At 39.4% G+C, this 23,979-nt stretch overlaps 1 protein-coding gene across 3 annotated transcripts in view; it reads left to right on the top strand.

Annotated features, from left to right (window-relative positions):
- LOC122771011 (microtubule-associated serine/threonine-protein kinase 1-like) overlaps window positions 1–23,979 on the top strand; it is a 66,771-nt gene that overhangs the window by 5,504 nt on the left and 37,288 nt on the right. The window contains exon 3 of one of the 3 annotated variants that reach the window (XM_044028277.1): window positions 4,704–4,732. In XM_044028277.1, coding sequence (XP_043884212.1) covers window positions 4,704–4,732 — 29 coding nt within the window. Of the gene's footprint in view, window positions 1–4,700; window positions 4,733–9,507; window positions 9,871–23,979 lie in introns of those variants that run through there. The other 2 variants (XM_044028276.1, XM_044028278.1) reach the window with 2 other exon arrangements.

The raw sequence follows: 23,979 nt of genomic DNA, 5'->3' as shown, positions 1-23,979 counted from the left end.
AGAACTAATGGTGGCCTAACAGCCCCTGTGTGCCCTCAGGGACGAAGACCAACCACCAGCAGCAGCAGCAGGACGGCCTGAAAGCTGGGCTGAATAGACTGGAGGCAGGGAGCAGCTGTGAGCTATAGTAGACCCCATTTTAAGAACCTATTACCATATGTGGATTTCTTAGCTGCCTGAATCTACTTTCACACAATAGACGAGAGGGAGGGAAGGGATTCTTTCTGTGTGTGTCTCATGTATTGTTATTTAATAATACATTGGATATAATATATATCGTATTACAATTTTCTTCATTAAGCTTCACTGTATATTGATATAACATTTATACATTGAGCAAATATCCTTGCACGCAAGGGTATTCTTTAGGTTTTAGAATGGTGAGGTACATCCTCATTCAGTCGCACAGTTACAGCTATGGTCCATTTAGAGCAGGCATGTCCCAAGTCCGGCCTGCAGGCCAATCGCAGCCCTCGGTCAAATTTTGTATGGCCCACAGCTTAGGTTTTCATAATTATGCCATGACAGACAGACACACATTCACTTATATTATGATATCTGACTCCTAATATGAAAGAAAGGCAGATTTGTTACTTTTGTTCACTCCTGCGTGGCTTAGATTTGGTTACGTTGCCATTTAAAAATGAGAATTGTGACAAGGAAAATACAGTTATTATAAAACAGTGCATTTGTATGTAACTTAATGAATTGAAGTGACCATCTCTTATATTATGGTTAAAAAAAGTTTGGACACCTGATTTAGTGTCCAATTAACACCTAAACCCCAAACTACAGAACAAACGAGGATAAACTCCACACAGAAAGGCCCCCAGTATTCATTTCAGTTGAACTGGGGTTCAAACTGTTGACCTTCTTGCTGTTAGGTTACAATGCTAGCCGTCGCACAAATGTGTGGCTGTAATATTGATTATTTTCAAGACAACTTACTCGCCTTTTTGATGCTCCAAAACTCACCAGATGTTGCACATGCATCAGGTCTGGGAGATATTCACATTGTTTATAGCCCTAGACATGAATGTGGCAAAATGACTCATTAGCTCCCCCTATAAATTGTAAAAAAGCAGCCTGTGAGGTATGTTCAATGTACATCTTTTATATTTTGGTGTGCTTATATAACAAAAGATCTACAAAATATTTCCTTGGATACATAACCTTTTATTTGCCATTTACTGTACAGACGTTGAACTTTAACACTTCTTTATTTGACGATTGACATTAAAGACAGGTATTAAATGTGGGGGTGGTTAAGGGAGAGGGAGACGACACGCAGCAAAAAACCTCTAGCTACAAGATCTCTTACTGTTGTTTAGTCTGACAATTAAATGTCAAGTTTTCTTCTGACTGAATGTTCAAGAACCAAGTTGATTATGGTTTAAAAATTCTTTATGGACAGAAAACAGAAACGTTTCTTAGCCCCAAACTTAAACAGTTCTTCACAAATGAGGTTCTGCCTCATTCGGACCAGTTTGTAGTCTGCATAATGATTACTGGTTCCGACAAGGTCTGTGTCTATGCCTCCTGAAGAGGTAAAACAATAAAAGTACACATTCACACAAACACACACAGTACAATTTGTCCAATGTTTTGTCATGGGCCGTGTGCCCATTTCCAATATGCTCAGCACCGGGGATCAGTGTATGATCACTGCAGAAGATCCAACTGTTTTTGCCAAACCCTGTAACTGTCTGCCATGTCCACTGCTTTCTTCTGCCTCGTCTGACTCTTCTGATGTCAGGATTATTTAGAAATGGTTGTCTCTGTACTGTGGGGCGAGAGTGTACATCAAAGCAACTGATCTGAGCCAGAATAAATTTGGGAATAGCTTTAGATGTTTGAACTACTTTAGCTGGGCTTCAGTGTATCATGCCGGGCGCCTTTAAAGAACAGAAGCCTGAGTCTGACTCAAACCCCAGAACAGACAGAAATGGACAAGATAAGTAAAAAAAAGAAAGAAAGAAAAAGCACTTGTCAAGGTTTATAAATAGACCCAGAAAAGGGTAAAGGTGAAAGCGTGTGAGACAGTACTTGGTTTTAGACCTCAGTGTAATGACCAGTGGAGTCGGAAGCTTTTTAGATAAAAATGGAAGCCCTGTAGAATAATACACGGTGTGACATTTGCCTCACAATCTGCTGTCAGATTTGGCAGACGAAACACAACAGAAGCCTCACGACTTGGCCCAGTACAGCAGCATATTAACATTTTTCTTTTCTTTGGTTTCCAGTTGGACTTTGCTTTGTCCTTGGGTAAATATAAACCAAACATAAATAAATAAATGAGAGTCTATATGCAAAACACCTTCCTCACTGTCAAGCAGACGAAAAAAATGTTTAAACATTAGCAGTTATTCACAGTTTCGGGAGGGGGTGTGTGTGTGCATAATGTATAAGAACGTAGGTAAAGTAGGTGTTTGTTTGTATGTGCAGAAATAATTAATGTCACTTTGAGATTTTACCTTCTTGCTTTGAGCTACATATCCACAGCCCACAGGTCACATCATTTTTAGGTACAGGGATACATTTACATCTCGTCACATGTTTGAAAAGGAGTAGGCAGAAGTATAAAGTGTAATAAATGTTCCAATACCCCATTGCTATTACACACAACTCAATGTATCCCGTCACCAAATATTTACATATTTACAGTATTTTATACAACGTTTTTCATGTTCTCAGTACAACACATATGTCATCTGGCTTTAAACACGTTTCCATCACCGTTTTGGATTAAACTGCTGCTTCTTATATTTAATTTGTATTTTGTGTCATCTTCTAAACTGATTTATGTTTTTACTCTGCTTCAATTCGTCTTTGTTAGACTGTTCCAATTATTTAACCCCTGAGATTGAAGCACACATACTTTTTGTTGTTGTCCTGGCACTCTTGCATTTTTAAATTTAGTTTTATATCTTTATCACAGGATTTTGTGATTCCTTTAATGATGCTGCAACTTCACGGCACTTGTTCAGTTCCCTATAATGATGACGGTTGTGTTTCTGCAGCTCCTCTAGCTCACCATACTTTCATATTAAATGCGAGTATTAATGCCTCACAGCGTTAAAAAGTAAACCGGGCAAGCTTTGATGGCAAGCTTGTGTTGAGTTTGTCTCTAGACGACAGCTCCAGCTGTCAAATCGTGTTTCATCAGCTCGGCTTTGTTTGGTTTCTGTAATGCCTGTTTACTTATACAAAGACACACACACACACAGAGTATGAAATTCTTTGGAAATTCAAAAACAGCTTCTCCTTTTTCCCTCATAATTTCCCTCTCTGTGTGTCATGAAGCTTTCCCTGAGTGAAACAAAACAAATCATATCTTTTGAGACAAGCCACTGGACTGGAGAAAATGGCTTAATCAGAATCTGCAGGACAGACCGACTACACAAACTGGCGGTAACCCAATCTCACTTAGGCCAAGTGTTAAATGGAATCAAATTGGGAAGAGATGGGCAACAAGCACCGCACAGATCCATCCTAGTTGTTCCTTATCACATCAGAGTCCTTGCTCTTGTGTCCCAGTATCATAAATATAGCAGCAACAATTTTTTTTTAAATTGATTTTGGCTCCATTCAACCTGCTGGTTCCTGAGGCTCTGAAGTCTCCTGGCACTTTGGAGGGATCAGTTTACAATCTGCTTCCTACTCACCCTAAACAATCAGGGCAGAAATGACTAAATCAAACCAAATTGTTCCTTCGTTATAGGTTTTTCATACTGTACGTCATCTGGTTTACTGTGTCATATGCAAATGATGCTCACAGTGTTGCTGAGGTAAGATACATGATTGTTAGTGAGCATTCACAAATGAAATCAACAATCAGGAGAGGAATCGGTGTCAATTTGCCTCAATGATTTTCTTATTCACGGTAACCTAATGTCATCAACGTTATTCTGATCTTACTTCTCACTTTATTTTAGCAACATTGTTCTTAATCCTCTTTTTAGGTCTTCTTCAAAAGCACATGCTGTCAGTTTTTGAGATTATGTTGCCATTTAGAGGAAAGTAGCCAATAAAGCACGGCACAAATGAGCAGACAGTGGACACCAGGGTGATTTACAGCTCGTCCAATTGTGACATTTGTTATCTGACCGGCAGGTGCCGGTCAGATAACAAATGTCATCTTTCAAACAGACGCTATATACATTTTTATAAATTGTCATTCCATTGTTCATGGTTAATTACAGTATCTATCGTTTGTTTATTTCGACATTGTTAAAAACAACGATTTGCAGTGATAAAACATTTTTGGCGTGGCACCATACAAGTCTGAGGTGCATATTTCATATCTGAGAAGGAGCAGGACGTAAATTCGAATTTATCAGGTGCTCTGTCATAATCTGGGTTTAATCTCCCGTGACACTAACTCTGGACTAACTCTCAAATCAGTTCATCTACTGCATATACAGTCTGTGTATGCTATAAATAGGAATAAGTTTATGAATACAAAATCAATGACTTATGAGATATGTGATAAAAAAATCTAATGTAAAATTGATTGGACAAATTATGAAGGTTTCATAAGAGGATCCATTAAGAACTCTGTTAGACATTAGTAACTGTAAAATTAATTAGATTTCCTTTTTTTTGTTCCACTGTAACGAGTTCTGCAGTAATAGACTCATCTAATGTGTCTGCTTTCCCCCTCTTTTCTTTTCCTCTCTTTGCTTCCTCTTTCTCACCAGAAGGATCTTCCTCTGCCCCGAAAAAGCAGCGGGTAAGTTCACACTGACACACATGTGTTCTCTGTATGTGTTAAGTTACTTTACACCACGCGTGCAGTCAATTTTTTTCATTTTAAATGTATTCTATTGTCATACAGGAAACAGATTAAAAGCACTTAAGTTGTTACAATGAAACTGATTTACAGTGGGTTCTTGTACTGCAGCACAACAATTTATGACAATACCGAATAAAAAGCCAAATAAATAATCAACACGTGCAAATGAACAAAACATATATAATCTATAATATAATCTTACAACATATAGCTTTTATGTGATTGTGTGAATTTTGGAACAGAGGTAGTTGCTCCAATATAGGAAGAGAATATGACTTAGTATGAAAACGAGATCTTTTGTCAGTAGTTATTTTTGTAGGATGGCACTGGATGAAGAGAAATGGATCTAGTGAATCAGTCCTGGGCGGAAGTATCAAGGAACGAGACAAATGAGTCACTTCAATGTGTCATGGCAACATATTATCCAACAAAATGTCTTTTTTCTACCTGTGGTGCTGGGTTGGTTTTTTTTTTTGTACAGTGTACTCGTTCACCTCAGAACCAAGCTGTTTTCTGGGCTAAAAGACACAAACAAGGAGGGAATTCTATTTTTAGGTCTTGGAATATTTCCATCTTTGTCACAGGAAGTCATGGTTAAGTGATGGTATTCCACAGTGGGAGTCTTGTCTTCAGACTGCAGCATGTTAGAGCTTTGTGTGAGCCCTTTCACTCCCGGTCGGGCCAATCTGTTGCTATGAAAGTTTAGCAGCAGGAGAGCCGTGCTGTGACCTCACATCCCTGCGTGGTTCTGGGAAGGCGGAAACGGCTGAGAAAGTAGCATAGAGCAGTTAAGCCATGTAATAGTTTTGTATATACAACCTATTTGTAATTCAGTATTAATTAATTACCAGAAGTGGTGAAGACTTTGATTAAAACAGACAAAATTGTCTTTGTTTTAATGCAATTTGTTTTAAACTGGTAATTTAGCATACTGTAAACAAAGACAAGCTAAGAAAAAAATATTGGCCTCCACTTGAAGGCTAAAAGAACCTCAACCACAAAAGGAAGGCATCATTCAAACAGCAGTGCTGTCTTTTTTAAACTCTATTAATGATAATAATGATTTAAAAGGTACTCAAAAAGCACTTTTCAGAGATCGTTAATAAAACACAAACTAAACAACAGACTGACAAAAACAAGTGATGTTATAGTTATTAAGTATAAAACAGTGAAAATAAATGGCAGGATCATACATTTAAGCTCCAGTGCAGATCTTCTGTTGTCCCATGAGCAATTCTGAGTAATTATTAAAACACTTAACATAAAGTATGCTTAGTTGCAATAAGCATTTATCTTAGCATTTTTAGCATTTGCTTCCAACAGTCTTTATGTAAAATGAATCACTTCCTTTGTGCAGCATAGGAAATTCACTGGGTGACACAAGATCTTAACATGTACTCAGAAATACGTGTAGTACTTTTTTCATTATACAGTTCGAGCATGTGGTATAAGGCACGTCATTTTCCATTACTGGAAGTGCCTCCTCAATGTGGGCGGGGTCGTCATAGCATGGCTGCACAAAACGGCCGTTTTTTATACGCCACACAAACTAGATACACCAGACTCCTCTGTTAAATATTGAGATTTTACAAATTCTCGTGCTAAATGTTGGAGATTAAGTCAGGAGGTCAGTGAGACTCAAGGTTATGGAGAGCTTTGTTGCTGGTGAGGAGGATTTTGTGTTGTATTCTTTGTTGGACAGAGATCCAGTGGAGTCTCTGCAATAAGAGTTGATGAGAAAACAAAAAAAAAAAAGTTTATTCAAATAAAAGCTCCACAGATAATGAATTGTTTTGTTGAAAAGAAGTGCCTGAAATCAGAAATAGAAGTGTAACTTTCTCCTCAGCCTCTCGCGGGTACTCTTTGATCAAATCGCAAGTGGAAGTTCCTCCACAATGTCAAAATAAAAACTGGACATTAACATTCAGAGGCAGCTCCACAAAATATGATTGGCCTCTCCGAGGCAAAACAAGACAATAAATTGGCTTCTCCTCAAAGATGGATTCCGTCTAGTGACTGAATTGTGAGTCTCTGAAGTCATTTTCTGTGCTGAATCATCCCGAGATGTGACAAAACTGATTTAAACATCTTAATTTGCCGTGCATGTTCAGGAAAACAGGCACTTTGTTACAAAATAATAGCAGGCAAATGTGAACGTTGTCTAAGAGCTGATATTGTTTTCATGCAGTCTCTGTCCATGGTGCTGAAATTTACTTTTCAAAGAGGTTTTTTTTCCCCCTGCAGTTTCTATATCTCTCTGTTACTCTTTTACTTCTCTTTCTTTCTCTGTATCCACCATGAGCACAGCACTAAACAGTGCAGTATTATTTTTTATTCTTCCATTTATATTGAAAGGTGCAATTTGTTTTAGCAACATGATAATCTGTTCTCTTATTAGCAATAAAAAAAAAGTGATTAATAAGTAGTTACAACCGTTTTATATTTGCTTCTAAAATAATTGCACATTGTCCCTGTAAAAAATAATCAGGAACAAATTAAATATAATGAAATAATAAGAATTCTTGTGCCAATGGATGTGGAGGCAGTGTAGGCATTTCAACAAATTACTTTTCCACAGAGCTATTATTAATTCAGATTTTGAAATCTTTGAACATGTCCTGAAATTGCCGTAGTCCAGAGCTGTCAAATAACTCTTGATTATATAAACCTTTGCTGGTGCACAGATTGGGTATTGTAAATACGAAGCATGGCTTTAGCAAAAAGTATTTTCTTCTTTATTTGTGTGTGTGTAGCTGTCTGCTCTGTATTCTGCATGCATCACACTCTGGACAGAGGTACTGTCTGGCAGAAATAGTCTGATGGTGTGAGCATACATACGTACCTGGCATATTTAATGTGAGTGTGTGATGTGTCATTACAATTTACTGCCGATTTGATTTATCCACATGCCTTTGTGTGTGTGTGTGTGTGTGTGTGTGTTCCTCACCACTGTCATCGGATGTGTTTTTCCCCTGTGACCTCTGACACGTGTGGCGGGGTGGCAGATGTCATAGCATGATATAAAGGAGACACTGGAGGCTCATGGCCAACCGACAGCCCAACCCGCCTTTGCTGTTAAAATTTAAGACACCCATCGTCATGTGGGTGGAGCTGGAGTCTGAGTCTCAAAGTGACTGCCAAGTCGCCAAATACTTACAACACTGAGAGGTTAAATATTCTTCTGTAAATTACAGACACACCAAACCTTCTATATGATATCATGCTCCTCGTCCCTGTCTGTGACCCCCCGCTGAGTTCCAGTGATATCACCACCCTCATCCTCCAGCAGCCCCCCCACCTGCAATCGTCTCCTCTCGCCCATGTATATTTTATCCGTCCAGACTCTCACATTAGAGACCGCATCCATTATTGAATCACTCCCCTCAGCACTACTGTGCAACTGTCACCCCATGTCAGCTTTAACATTTAGTGGGTTTGTTTTAAAGGGAAGGAGGAAGGGTGTACAAACACACACACACACACACACACACACACACACACACATTTGTGCATTACAGAACTACTTCTTTGATATCCAGTACAACTACATGATGCCAGAGTGCAAAAAGTAGTTCTGTATCATTGTTTGCACATTTAAAAATCTCTACCTTGTTTGTGGCACTCAGCTCCTACTGGAGATTTACATTTACACATCAATAATACATGTGCATTAACATTTTTAAAGGCTCAGTAAAAGCACAGCTTCCTTTCTTTTAATGCAGTGTCTGCTACTGCGTCCACTTATTTAAGGAAATGAGCCGTAATTTTGCCGTATCTAATCTGACTTTAGTTTGGCTTTGGAAGAAATGGGCTTGTGTCTGCGCAACACAGACGAGTCAGGGTGATCAGAAAACATTTTTTTTGATTGTAGACAGAAGTGCTATAGGTTTATGGTCTGTACATGTATCTCTCAGTAGACCACATGTAACTCATCCCATGTGCAGCATACATATATAATATCTCATGTTCAATCTTTGTTTATACTGTAAATATCAAGCATAGTATCAAGCATATATTCTGGAAACTGTCTATAATGTACTGCATATTCTATTTTAACCTTTTATAGTCATATTGTTAATATCTTTCTATATTGTACTTTCTTGGAAACGCATGTTTGCTATTTATTATCTTTATCTTTACTGTCTTTGCTGCTGTGACAATGTAACTCAATGTAAATGATCTTATCTTATAATAGTTACATGGTTTATGGTGCAGGGGCACAGGTTCTGTCAGGAATTAGCTTATATAGTTGATAGTGTGTTTTTGTAACTTATTGTTGGCTTTTGTGTCATTGTGATTTGGATTACCAGGATAATCTCAATCATGAGTAAGATGTTTAACAGAAAAATCAGACAGAATACTTCATGGTGTCATGTTCAGTTCATTTATTTCTCTCTCTCTCTCTCTCTCTCTCTCACTCTCTCTCTCTCACATTAGTCTGCAGTTCACTGCTTCATCATCTCTCCACCTCTGATTGGCTTTCACCCTGTTTCTCTTTTTTTGCATTCTTGCTTGTTTTCTGCCCCATGCTCTCTCTTTCTCATTCATTCTGTTTACACTTGCTTTGACCCCCACCCTACTCTTTTTTAATCTCTCTCTCTCTCTCTCTCTCTCTCTCTCTCTCTCTCTCTCTCTCTCTCTCCCTCTCTGTGCCCTCCTCCCCTCTCACACTGTCACGCTGCACTTCCTGGCTTGGCACGATACCCTTGAGAACAGCCCCACAATCCTCTCTCCCTGTGAGAGGGATGCTCGGCAGCCTGTTTCCCTCTCTCCGTCGCTTCCTCTTCTCTCGTTTCTCGCTCGCTCGCTTACGCCTGTGACAGCTGACATTTTATGCACACACTCCACATTTTCCCCTTGCATACAGAGTCACTGAGAGACCTCAAAGAGAGACAGAGAGAGAGCCGAGAGTGTGTTTAACTGGCCAGAAGAGGCTCACAAGCCGGCGTTGAGCATAATCGCTGCCTCTTGACTGCCTCTCCATGTGTGTGTGTTTGTGTGAAGACTCAGCTGCTCTCATGTTCACTTGCCAGCACAGCCTTTGCTGCTAGCACCATGTTTCGACGCACGCAAAGGTAAATGGCAACAATCTGTGTGTGTGTGTTTTGCGGTGTTTGTGACCAGTGTGCAGCCCAGCTGTTGTCCGTGTGTGTTGATTCACCAAAGGAGGTTGTGTTTTTCCATGTATTTTTCCTCTGCCTGCCAGATATCACGCTGTCTCACAGTTGTCTCCCAGTCTCCATTTAGCTCCAACAATATGGTGTGTGTGTGTGTGTACCTGATGTCTTTTTACGTGCATATGTCTGCGTGTAATGTGTTTCAAGGCGTCTAGTATGATTCTGCAGCTCATGAATTTATGACTGTAGGGTTTTTAAAGTAGCCTCTATCAAGGTCAATCATTTGTTTGCTCATGCATATTTCTGTTTGCTCCGTGTGTGTTCTAGTAAACTATACTGCTGCTACAGTCTGTATATATTTATATTTCCATTAAGCTGTATTGTACTTATGCACATGTGCACAAGGATTTAGTCTTTAGCTTATGACTTGTGAGCTGGTGAAGGATCACACACACACCAGTTGTTTGGCTGGGGGCCTGTGTATCAGACATGACATTATGATAACATTATTGCCAATGTCCAGGGAGTGTTTGTGTTGCAGAGAGACAAAGGTGGGCAGGCAGTGGTGAAGTGCTCTCTGTTTGACACGAGACCATGATCATTTTCTTCCTTTCTATCGTCAACTTTTTATTCTTTATGTTTCCCATCTCTTTCCCATTCTTCCCGTGATTTTTTCACAGTTTTTTGTGTTTTTTTTGTTTTTTTCATTGCTTCATCTCCTCTCCTCAAGTCTGTACAAACCCTTTAGTCCCTCCTGCAGTGCTTCATTTCAGCTGTCTTCATCTCATCTAATCTCAGGGGGATTAGTGGAGTCTCCACCGTTGCTCCCACTGTGCAGGGAATGAAAAGCAAGAGATTCTGTAAACGCACAGGAATAAAACCTTCCTTATGTTCTTTGTTGGACGCATGTGTTTGTGAGAGAGTTTGCTTATGACGTGTGTTTGGCTGTTTCCTCGAAACGGTTTAAAATATTTACTATTTCGACAATTGTTTCTGTGACGCCAGCCACAGTTTTTCTACTTCATGTGTGGTGATTTGCGTATTTTGCTAGTTAGACCAATAATCCATAATAGGGATAGCATGGTACCATTTTTTTGTGTGTGTCAATATCACAAAATCAAATATCTTCCGATACCGATATCAGTCCGATACACCTTTTAAGCCAGGGGTGTCAAACTCAAATGACCTGGGGGCCAATGAGCGTCTAATCTGATCCAGAGGGGGCCAATCTAGAGAACAAAAACTTTGGGGAAAAAGCAACTGTTCAGTAGCACAAGTTTAAAATGAAAACACAGTATTCCATCATGATACATATATTACCTTATATTCTGTCCATATTCAATCGCCTCACTGGCAGCTGTGCCTCACGCTGTGTTTCAAAGAAGGGGAGGTCGTGGGTCATGTTTTCACATGATATTAAGTGGTGGGCCACATGTAATCGATTGGGGGGGCTGTATGTGGCCTGCGGGCTGTCAGTTTGACACCTCTGTTTTAAGCTGTTACCAACACATTTTGTGCTATTTCAAGACATTTTAAAGATATAATCCTCCAACTGGACAACACGTATTCTTACGTAAAGAAAAAATAAACTCCTGACAACATCACTCAGCTAAAATGCGGATATTTATTTACATATTTACAGTCTGTTCATAGTGAAGCATGCGATGTATAGGACGTTTGGATTGTATCACCTTTTAAATTTGATATCCGATCCAGTGATTTTGACCATTATTTGATCGATACTGAGTATCGTATCGGCTAATCTATAATCCTAATATAAGATAAAATCTCATAATGGGAAAGCTACAAGCAGCAAATCTTTAGCACTTGGACACGATGCAGGCAGATATCAAAGCCGAGAGTGTCTGTTTCTGAGCTGCAACCAGGTAAATCCCTGAAGTCCAGACACTAGGTGGTGATGATTATTGGTGACCTGGTGAGACTGATGAAGGATGAAGAATGATGGATCAGATGTGACTTGGTGTTGATTGTGGAGGTGGAAGGTGGTCATGACAACAGTGTGAGAGAACTGAGGCAGAAAGAGACAAAGTATTTTAAAAGACGTGTGCAGATTTTATATTCTGGTAAGTGACAGCTGGGAATAGAGATTGTGGATACATTATAATAGAATCATTTTACTAATTATGACAAAACACAAAGTACTGTACAGCTGACGGTGGAGTCACGTGTACACATCACTTTCACATGTGATGGTGGACGGTCCTGACACCTTGTGACTGTCGGACGTTAGTGGAGCAGTGTTTGTCATAGCCGTCTACCTAGCAACAGTTGCTAATGTTGTTTAAGTGATGGAGATGTGACGTCCACCATGTTTGCCATTGTTGGGTACACTCTGTCTGCAGCAGGGAGATGTACTGTATGTTGTCTGAGAGCGCCATTTGAGCTGCGTAGTGTAATCTTAACGCATCATGTGATTTCATTGGCTAGCACCTGTTGGTATCATTTTTAATTGACTGACGCTTAAAAATGGAACTAATTCTCTGCTGCATGCATCGTGAGCAAAGCTTTAAATCACGCATGTTTCTGTGAGATCCCAAATCCCTGGAATCGTTTGATTAACACCAAGTGTGTGGTCCTGCATCCTGACTGGATCATCTAGTCTGTGCTTTCTCAGGATTAAAACATTGAAGATCGGTTACAAGGTTCGTTGTGTCTGTGGTCTACCACGTTTTTAAGTCAAGTCTGATTTGAAAATCCTCTAGTGTGGGGCAGGCTTTAGCAACAAACTCACAAAACAGGTCATCAACACTTGACGCTGCTCCATTCAAAGAGAAGGAGAAGTGTTTCAGATGACGCCTCCACTGTGTGTGTGTGTGTGTGAGTTATTGAGTCTTATGGGAAAGTCTTTTCCTTCCCACTTTGTCCTCATGGTGTAGCTTGTGAAAAGTCACTTTGTCACACTTTGTCCTAAATCTGACTCACACATATGTTTAGATCATATCTGAAATCATATTTTGTGTGTGCCTGTATTTCTTTAATCATACTGTACATGTGTGTTTCCTTTGGCTGGCAATGTTAATTAAGAGAGTTTATGGGTTGTGCCAATCACTGAACAAATTGAGCTTGTTGAAAATTAGTCATGTAAAAGAAAAGCAGCCAGACTAAGGAAGAAGAGAGTGGTGGTATTAAAGGAAGTGTCTTACCCTACATGTAAGAGTAGCTCAATAGGGTTTGTTAGTCTCAGAGTATTTGTCTTCTCCTTTCCCTCATACCTGTCTTCTTCACCTGAAGGTGAACTGGTTTGTTTTGGCTTTTTTTTACATTATATTTAGTACATTGTTCAGGATCTGACGCTGCATGACATCTTCAGTGGTTTTCTAACCGAGGAAGAACATGAGAGTGCATGTTTATTTTCACTCACTCACAGAGCACATACAATATTATCCCTCTCATGCAGATAATTAAAGCCATGCGTGATGCACAGTATAAACGATCCCACTCCCACACAGACGACGCCGTGTTAACGTTGACTGATTAGACAGGGGACAGGTGGCTTCACTACGCTGAACACAAAGCAACTCTTACCTCGCATCAGCAATTTCATTTTACACATATGTTGATTCAGCTGTAATTTTCTTGCGACGGGCACTCTGGAGTATTTCAAGGCCCAGTGTGTAAAAACCATCTAATGATGAGACGGCAGATTTTAACAAACAGATGACTCCTCTGCTCACTACTCCCTTACCCGGTTGGGAACTATGGTGGCCTTCACATACCAACCAGAAAGGATGTCATTTGTCTTTGATATATTTTTTAGTAATCTTCCACTTCATAAAAGCAGAATGCACTGGTTTGTTGAGCCTTTGTTTAAATAAGGCTTATTCTGAGGCTATGAAAACCGAACACAAACAATTCTAATTTTATACAAACATACTGATGGGTAGTATATTCACTTTCTGCCAATAAACCCTCCTGAATGTTACAGCCTGGACCTTTAATTTCAGCACAGCACACATTATGATGATGGACCTGAGCACTCATTAGTAAGCACTACAATTATCAGCAAATGACCCATAGTTATAATAAGGCTCATGCTCAGTGATGCTGTGGCTTCTAGATATTGCTAAACAAAGGTGATTTCTTTGATATTTTCATCGTCTTATTTGTTATTTACAAGGTCAAAATCTCTTCCAGAATCCAGAAAGGTGTCGTAGATTCAGTGACATGCATTTGTGCATTTTTTATATATTTTTTTAAATGGGGAGCTGTAGAGCGAACAATAGTACGTGCAACGACAACCCTGCTCTACTGCTGTTGTTGGTACCATGACAGCACCATCTGTTAATGGCTGGTGTACAAGCTGGCCTTCACCGAAACACGCACAATGTTTGTGGTTTGTCTTTGATATAATGGTGACATGATAACACAACTTCTACCTCTAAACAGCTGTGAGCTGGATGACGACCTGGCTGTGCGAGAATGATATGTTTCCAGTTTTACAGTTGTGGGTGACTCCTACTACTAAGAAAACAGTTTAATAATGTATTTAAAGATTGGATTTTAATGTTGATATCACTTTCTGATGCGAAACCAAAACATTATGGAATTACAACCACCAATGTGAACTGTGTAGCACCGTCAGAGTGAGTGTCTATTTCCTTAGCACCTATCCTCTGGGATTTTTTGTCCATTTGTGCAAACTGCACTTGCTCGTTCAGGTTAGATGGGATGTGTTGGTGTGCAGCAGTCATTACGCCGTGCTACAAATTCTCATTTAGATCAACCCTAGGCTGTGATTATTTAGCTCAGCCCGTGTCATTTAAATGTCTTTTCTTTACGGAATAAAATAGGTTTTCCCTCCTATGTTTTAAAAAGGGTATTTTTCTTTTTACCTTAACAATTCTGACAATGTTTTAATAATATAAAATTTTAAATGGAAAACATTTAAAAGCAGCAAGGCACTGAGTATTCTGTTAGCAACATATCTGTGCCAAGATAATTCTGGAGCAGCACAGTTATTCAGTTGGTTCTAATGCAAAATTCCTATTATTGTTATTACAAATCTGCTTTTGATTGGGATCTCAAATAATGCTTGTAATGTCACCAACATAGTACATAAGGAAGTACAATAATGCAACAAGCCTCATGGATGAGAGTTGAAATGTCTTCAAGAAATCTCATTGCTAGTGATTCAATGACATTTGGAGAACTGTGGGTTAATGAAGAGTTATCATCACTCATCAATAGTTATTACATGCAAATCTCATCTGCTCACATGTTAAGGCTTTTCACTGACAGTGCTCTGCTGTTCCTTGAAGCTTGTTTAAAATCATTAGCATCATAATTTGAAGTCTAGTAGCACCACATCAGGCAGTATATTAAGTTAACCTTGCTCATGCCATCTCCATTTTTACACGCCTCTAAAAGACGGGAAATGTGGCAGTGCTTTCTTGTGAGCCCTTATGCATTATCCATAATCTGATTAAGTCATTTTTAATGTCTCTTTAACATGCTGCGAGACTCTCCACTCATGCAAATGAGTGCTGTGTTCTGGAGAAGCTCTTTTAATTCTTTATGATGTAAATGCTACAGATCGTTGGCTGAGGATAAGGTCACGGTGGAAAAGTCTCGAGTGCAGTGATTCAGAGCGCTTCTCCGGTCTCCACATGACTGGAAAGAGCTGAAACAGCAGCAGCCACTGACAAATGCAAGGAGGAGAATCTAATGCAGACAAACAGAAAACCATCGGACGAGGGGCTGATAGTGACACATGCAGAAAGATACAGAGAGGCCTTTGCACTGCTGTAATTTCCTGCCGCATCACTTTGCCTGAGGATCCACTTTCACACATTCAGAGGACATCTGACAACACCTTTGACTGGAGAGCTGTGATGTGACTAAAATAGATGGGTGGGCGGATGGGCGGATTTTTGTGTCCCGTTGTCTTCTATTCATGCGCTGGGTCTCTGGTAGTTGTGTGTGTCGAACCAGTCAGTCTTTGGATGTCATGAAATGACTTCTATAATCTTTTAAACTGCAGTGTGTAACTTTTTAAATGTACAGTTGTCCAATAGATTCAAACCTTTGTCAAATGAGTCCACACAATGCGGGTTGAGCCTATTATACCTTCACAGCTGGACGATGGTTGAAAAAGCCCAAATGTTTCTAAAAATAAACCTGGATGTTTAGTAGGGCTGTATACCATCCATCCATCTGCTTTATCCTGCACATGAGGGCCACGAGGGGTGCCAATCCTAGCTGAAATAGTGCGACACCCTGGACATAGTGCGACACATAGACACAAACAACCCTTCACTCTCACACCCACATTGTCCAATTTGCCTAATCCCCAAATCTGCATGTTTTGAGTGTGGAGAACACCCATGTACATAAGGGAGAACATGCAAACTCAATACACTGTACCCTTGTATTTTCACTTGAATTTTAATCATGGCTTCTCATGATTAAATAAAGGTGATTGTGCTCCTCCAATAGAGGACAAAGCAAAACCAGCATTCCCTACTCACAAAACATCTGCCTAACAAGCCTGCAACTAGGCATACATCATGTGGAGATAATGGCAGTCTTTTGGTAATCATTCAAGATTCTTCAGGGGGCTGATAGAAGTTCCAGGCTGGAGCTTTAATCATAAACAGGAAGCTTAGCTGATCTCAGGTCATTTCAAGCTTGATCTTTTATACTTTACTGTGAATTCAAGGTCCAGCATCATCTGGCATCCGTCTTTATTGATTAATTGACTTTGGTGTCCTTTTATGACCGTATTGTAGAACATTAAAAACCTCAGTGTCAAGGAAAAGTCTCACCTTGTTATCTTGTGTTACCTGAGCCAGCAGAATTTTCTGAAGAGATTTGTTGTTAAAAAAAAAAAGCCCAGAACTTGTGAGAGGTCTTTCTTCTGATTGTGTCATATTTAGTTGAGGTTAAGGATAAGTTAAGTTCTCAAATAAAAAAAGGATCATAGGCTCCATCAAATTTAAAAATGATGATACCACTCTCATCTGTCTGTCTGTCTATGAAACCAGAGCCAGCAGGTTATTAGCTTAAGTTTAGCCTTGTGGTGGTGTCTCAGTGGCAGTTTGTTTCTCTGTGAGTGGATTTAGACGACAGCCCCAGGCTGTGACAGACTTTAGTGTTATGACTCTATTTGTCAGACAGCCATTATAAAACTGGCCTGCCAGTGAAGCCAGAAATTCAGTCTGAATGTCAGCCAGCATGTCAGTCATCCAGTCAGTTGGTTAGTAATTCAGCTACTTTGTCTGCCAGCCAATTCTTTATTAGAGTCACAACAAAGCTCATTTGGACACGTTTGTCCGCCTGATTGTGAGAATTATTACTCATGAAGGAAAAAAAAGACAGATTTTGATTATATTTCCTTGGGGAGAAGATTTTTTTGTGTTCAAGAAATTGTTAACCTTAAGAGACAAGGGAGTGTATTAACACTGGGAAACTGAGTGGCCTTTGTGGAGGTTTCTCTAGTTTTCCTGTCCTCCCGAACACTGAGACCTGCCCCTAAATCACAGTATGAATTGCCAAAGTCATTGCTATTTTTCTAACATGGTTGGAGTCGGTTGTAATTCATGTTTTTTTTCATCTCATTTTCATTCTCTAACTGTGTTTTTACGTCTTCTACAGCTGTAGATGCAATGGTTGTTACTTTTTGGTTGGTCATGTTTTCATTTTTCTCCCCCTCCTTGTTTTCTCTTTCACAAGGAACAGCAGTCAATGTCTGTGTGTATTACATTGCATAGCAACAAGAAAGACATGTGACCAACCCCTGCAGTAATCCCTAACTCCAATACACGTTGTCCTCCTAGTTTCACGTCATTTGTCTTTTCTAACCCACGTTTTTGTTTGCTTTCACCTTCTCCCTGTCGGCATCACTCAGCCATCCTCTCAATCTCCACCTGACTGTCTTGTGCTTGATAAATGCTCACATGGCTTAATGTGGACTCTCCACAGAGTTTGAATTCACATAGGCCTAGATCCTAGTGGTTGTTTTTAACCGTGGCATGAAGAATGGTGGATGTTTCCTAATTCGAAGTGGACCAGGCCCTGTCAGAACGCAGAGCTTTTTAAATGGGAAGCATTTATTGTCTCAATTTTGATCCCAGAGAGAGAGAGAGAGAGGTCACCTGACAGGAAGTGAGTCTGGTGTAACTATCAGGAAGGTCATGTCCTGTGAGTCAGCATTCAGAGCAGAAGATGACACGACAGATAGACACAAACACACACACAAACACACACAGTTAATAATCTACTTAGTGGAGCACATTGAGCATGCACAGCCACTCACACCTGTCACAGGCTTACATTGGCATGCAAATAGATGATCAGTTCAATCTAACATTACACACACGGAGAGTGTATACACACACACATTATTGATATTTAAAGGTGTCAGTGTTGGCTCTTGATCCGGAATGGGCTCATTCCTTTAATTTGATTTTGGGGAACATGGAGTGATTGTATTTAAACAGATCATTGTTCTCACTGCTCTTGTTGTTTTGCTCCTTTTTTGGGTAATTTATTTCTTTTTTCTATTTTTAGCAGTGTCCAGCTGTTATAATGAGTGCAGGTGTCTGAATATAACCTAAACCAGCCAGAGGCTATTTTGCTTGTGGACAGAGAAAAATCATTATAGGGAGAAAAAAATAAATCACAATGTAATGTAACATGATGATGATGATGAGTTAAATAATTAATAAGCACTAATCAGAGTCTGCTCTGTCCGTGATAAAGACAAGTTAGATGTGTGGTATATATACATAGAAGTCCAAAATAAGGATGATAAAATATTGCATAATAATGCAATTATTGCATTCAATGTGTTAATTCACTTCTGTGTTCAGTTCAATAGATTTGCTTTAAAACTAAGTCTAGTCTTAAAACCAAATATGCAGTAGTACCCTAAAAGAAAACTGAAGATGCTTTTTTAAAAATCATTCAAATGGGCAGCAGACACACTTGATGTCCCTCTTTGGTTGTAAAGACACAGACGTTTCAAAATGCTGGTCAGGACACAGGTATGTTTCTCTGTGCAGGTGCTATGATGCTATTCTCTGTTGTGTTCTGAATATGAAACAACACAGTTTCTTTGTATACTCAGTCCATCAGCTGTGACCAAAAAAGAATCACTTGTCCCCAGACAATAGCTTTGTGAACTCTTTTGGCAATGGCTTGAATGTAATGGACAGGAATTTATATTTAAAAATGACACCGTTTTAAGTCGTATATTCTAGCTTTAAAGGGGCAACAAACAACCTTTTTCTCTTGAAGTGGTAACATTGTGCCAGATCATGTTCATTTATCTCCTAGATTGTAATAGAATATTCAAAATGTTCACCACTACATATTTTATAAATACTGGGACCTGAAAGCATCATGTCCAATTTTTAGATTACCCAATGATCACTGAATCTTGATCTAAGTGCAGTGACAGAAAGAAGTAGGTCACTTGCAGTTGTGAGTGGAAATAAAATGTTCTAGTCTAGTCTCAGAGCTCAGTTCACAATTTGATTGCCCATTGGGATCAACACAACATTCATTTTTTTTTTTTTTATCTCCCCATGTGTTTACCGGATGTTTTTGAGGTGTTCATGTGCTGTTCAACATCGTTGTTTTGCATGTTCTGGGACTGGGTTGTCTTCACCGCCCTGAGCATCACCCAACCAGCACAACTAAATATAAAAATGGAGGAAGTCCTCTGGTTTGGTAAAGTCCAGGAAGTATAACTGAAGTAGTATTTGCAAACTCTGTTTGAATGGAAGTCTAGGGAGAAATTGATCTTACTTCTCCTTTGATTTATAATTGCAGTAAACATAGAGAATTTACTCACTAATTTCAGATTCTCTTTAATAACACATGATGTTTATGTTGTAAATGATATTCTCATTTGGAGGAAAATAGATGATAAAGCATAAACACCAAATGGTTGAAGATTACATCAAATTTTGAGACTTCAAAATAAGACTTCATTTTGCTATTGGAACACTGCATGTATTTTCATATGTCTATATGTCTGCAGTATTTAGGCGACCTCAGTGACTTCTGTCTCATCATGTAATCCCACACTGACTCAATGATGTAATGACCAGGGCCCTGTGAGGTCTATTGTACCATCTGTCACATGTTTCTTTCTGTAGCCTAGGATGCACAAACCACAAACTGGCTCTAGAGATGGACTTTTGTATATGTGCATTAGCCAAACACCACCATAGGTTCTTCTTATTATTAGTTTTTTTTTTCATGATTTATCCATTTGACCCTCAGCTGTAGCGACCCTTATATGTGTGCTTCCTGTGAGTGCAGTTACTGTTTTATCATCTCTTTGCTCTTAGCTGTAGTGACGTTGTTGTGTTGCTGCTTTGCACCAATTAGCTTAACGAGGACGTTGCTCTCATAACCAAAATCACAATTACAACATATTTATACTTTAGGAACAAAACATTCTGAGAATATATGAGCTCATTTTTATTTATAAACAGACACTTTGTGCAGTTGTCTCCTCCTAACTTACCACTAAGAGGTCGTCGTTTTAATGACCTGCATCCAAATGTTGGTGTTTTTCTTACTTGTGTTGCCAAAATGAATGTAGACAGTTTGTGACAGTTTGAGGGCAATGTTAGGGGACCAGCGCTGTGTTTATGTGTTTTTTTATTTATGTGTGTGTGTGTGTGTGTTGTGTGTGTGTGTGTGTGTGTGTGTGTGTGTGTGTGTGTGGGTGCGTGTGTGTGTGTGTGTGTGAGTGAGTGTGAAGGAGACTAATGGTCCAGTGTCAGGCGAAGTCCTACAGGGGGATAATTGCTCGTCAAAGCTTCTGCACGAGTCATTACCACAGATTTAGCCTCTGACCCTTCCGCAGCAGGCTGACCATAATGTTGCCGCCAATGAGAGTTCTGGGTTCCGTTATTGGGAGCAGTGAGACATGAGAAGGGGTTGTTGGCTGTGTGTGTGTACGTGTGTGTGTGTGCGTGCATGTGACAGTAATTTCTGCGATTTCTCTGTCATAAATCATGGTCAAACACAAAGCGTCATCAGTTTACTGCCAGCACTACAACTCCTCTGTTTTCAGACAGATGGTGATATCTCAATTCTTTTCTTTCATGCATGAATTGAATTTTGAAGAGAAGGCTAAACGTTCACTAAAAACAAGACAGCTTGCTTTAAATTACTCAGACCTTGTTTGAGCTAATGGGATTAATCAAGAACAAATCACCTCTTTCAAGAATTAGCTGATCAAAAAGAATACAAATGAAGAATTATGGGAGAGGGAGGGAGGTGTGAAGGGGAAAATTCTCGGCTGCATTTCCATAGCAACACATTTGGAGTCACATCTCCAACTGTCATCATCATCAACAACTTCTGTGTTCACCAGAGCTCATGTGTGATGAACTGAAACTGAAGTGTAAAGCAGCTTTGAGTGGTCATCAAGACTCGAAAAGTGCTATATAAATACTTTCAATGCCAGTGTCATAATCTGTCGTAATCCATTGTGTAAATCCATCATGTAGGCTCAATCTGTGTGTGTGGGTCATGCATCGGGGTCAGTGTTCCATGTTTCTATTGTGTGGGCCTCTGTCGATGGGCACCAGAGCTGCTGCGGTTTCTTTTATGTTTGTTTGTTTGTTTTTTAGGGTGGAGGGATGTAGGGAGGATATTGGTCCAATACTGGTCAAAATCATTGGATGGCACATGAGAAAAAGAAACATTAGATCCGAAATGATCTAAAAACCCTTAACCCACTCATTGAAATACTTGGAAATAAACAAAATTCCACCCTAGAGTGTTATTGGAGATGTTTCCAGCACACCTGACTAATTTCATTAACTTACTATCATTAGTTTTTAAGATATTACCATGGAAGCAGGAGAAGACTGAGCCGTATGACACTACTTTTTGCCTTCAGCAACTGCACAGGAGTTTCGAGCATCGCAGGTCTGACTAAGCAAAGACTCTAAAAATGTAAATAAAAAGCAGCAATTTATTTTAACTGAGTCATGTTGTGGGAGTTTATTTCCTCTTAATGGGAGTAGAGTAGTTGTTACACAGTTGGAGCATTTCCAGGTGGTATATGCATCAGCACTAATGTGTTGTTAACAGCTTAGTAGTTTCAAAGATGTAGGAATGATATTGTTTTTGGTATATACTGTTCTCCAGGTCATGTCTGCTTCTATATCAGACATGTAAAAGTAGAATTGAGGATGCAGGTGCTGTTTGCATCCATGTGGTCACAATAAACACTTCCAGACATGATAAACAACGGCAGGAGAAAGAGGACCGCTATCGCTCAAATAAGCTAAGCTCTTTTTAAATCCGCAAAAATGATGGACATAAAGAGATATTATTCTAACATTTAAAAACAACATCTGTCTTGGGTACAAATAACGACATGTAAATGATGTCGCTCACTTTTCGCAATCATCGTTTCGACTGCTTTACAGAGTAATTTCAGCATATCTTAGTTCACGGTTCACTATTTCTAGTTTCAGAAAGTAGCTGTCAATGGGGACACAAAGTCTGAAACACACACACACACTCACATACACACAGGTTTGCGTAGTTATTCTTCCTAGGACACTTCATTGACTAAAATCCATTTGTACATCCTAAACAGAGCATTATCCCTGACGTTAGCCATAACCAATTAACAGTAACCTAAACTTTAACTTAATCGCAATTCATATCTTAGTCTCATTAGGATTAGGCTTTCGTCTCCGTGAGGACTACTGGTCCTGGCAAGGTCAGTGTTTTGACAGGAAAGATCATAAAGAGGCAACAGATACACACCCAAGTACACACACACACCCCTCTTAACCAGATTGGGGCAGGGTGAGTCCAGGCTGCATGGGCATAATGATATAATGATGACAGAGTCACATTTACACACACACACACACACACACAGACCCTCTGCCCTCCACCAGCAGCACACTCTCACCTCTTATCTCGTGTATTTTTAAAGCTTGTTAGTCTTAAGCACTTACAGCCACATATAAGGCTCCTCTCCTACAACCTTCACTGGCTGCCCATTAAGTGGCCATTCAGGGCAAGACGGGGGCGTATGACTGGACATGACAGGTTAACATGGACACCTTCTTGCTAATGCCACCTTATCTGTCTGTTCCGTTAGAGAAGGGAGTGAGGTGAAAACCCTTATGACTGCAAAGGTTTTTTACAGTTGTGCTATTGAATGTGCTATTCCACACATTTAAACCTGATCATTGCATTTTCCATCCTGACCATATTTGGGTAAATGTAATAATGCTGTTTACATGGCAGTGTCTAATTAATGTGTTAGAATATAGCTGTCTACTGACTTTATTTTGAATGATAAATTATTACTGATGGATGATTATGACGCTTGCATGAGGTGGTAAGGGGATATTACCTTCATATTCCTGTTGAGGCTACATGTTAGAAGCCCAGTTATTGCCATCCAATGATGAGACTGTAGACCATAGGTCTTAAACGTGTGGTCCCCCAGTGAAGTTATAATGAGTTATTTCTGTATTTCTGTATTTGCATCATAAATACATTTATATTGCAAGCTATTTATCGTTCCATATCAAAATGATACACTTCCAGTCTCACACTTTCTCTGCAATTTCCTCCTATTTATTTGTCCTTTCTTGTTTGCCCAGTAATCTTTTCAACTCAATCACATGTCTGTGCAAAATGATGCCTTCATAAAGCAAGGCTCCTGCCTAAAGAACATATAAACGGCGTATTCTAAGGAAATGAAAACCAAACTATTTTTATTTCAAGGCAATTACACATTTACACAAACGTCCTTATCATTAGTTTATACATGTTTCGCCAGTAAACCCTCCCTAAATGTTACACACTGCACCTTTAAAGAACATAATCCAGTTTTGACTCAGTCCTACATTATGTCCATTACTGAAATAATCACTACTGCGTCAGGTAAATAATGGAATACTGCTATCAAAGTAAAAATAGTCACTGAATGCTCCTCCAAAGCAGAACTTTTAATGTGACCTTTACAGGCTGGTGGAGCCCAGACTAAAGCTTTACATTTAACCTTTTTTACACTACCATTCCTTTCTGATGATGCTCTTTGAGTCA

Source organism: Solea senegalensis, linkage group LG6 (genome assembly GCF_019176455.1).
Source record: "Solea senegalensis isolate Sse05_10M linkage group LG6, IFAPA_SoseM_1, whole genome shotgun sequence".
Classification (NCBI taxonomy): domain Eukaryota; kingdom Metazoa; phylum Chordata; class Actinopteri; order Pleuronectiformes; family Soleidae; genus Solea; species Solea senegalensis.
This window is presented reverse-complemented; position numbering and strand designations above follow the sequence as displayed.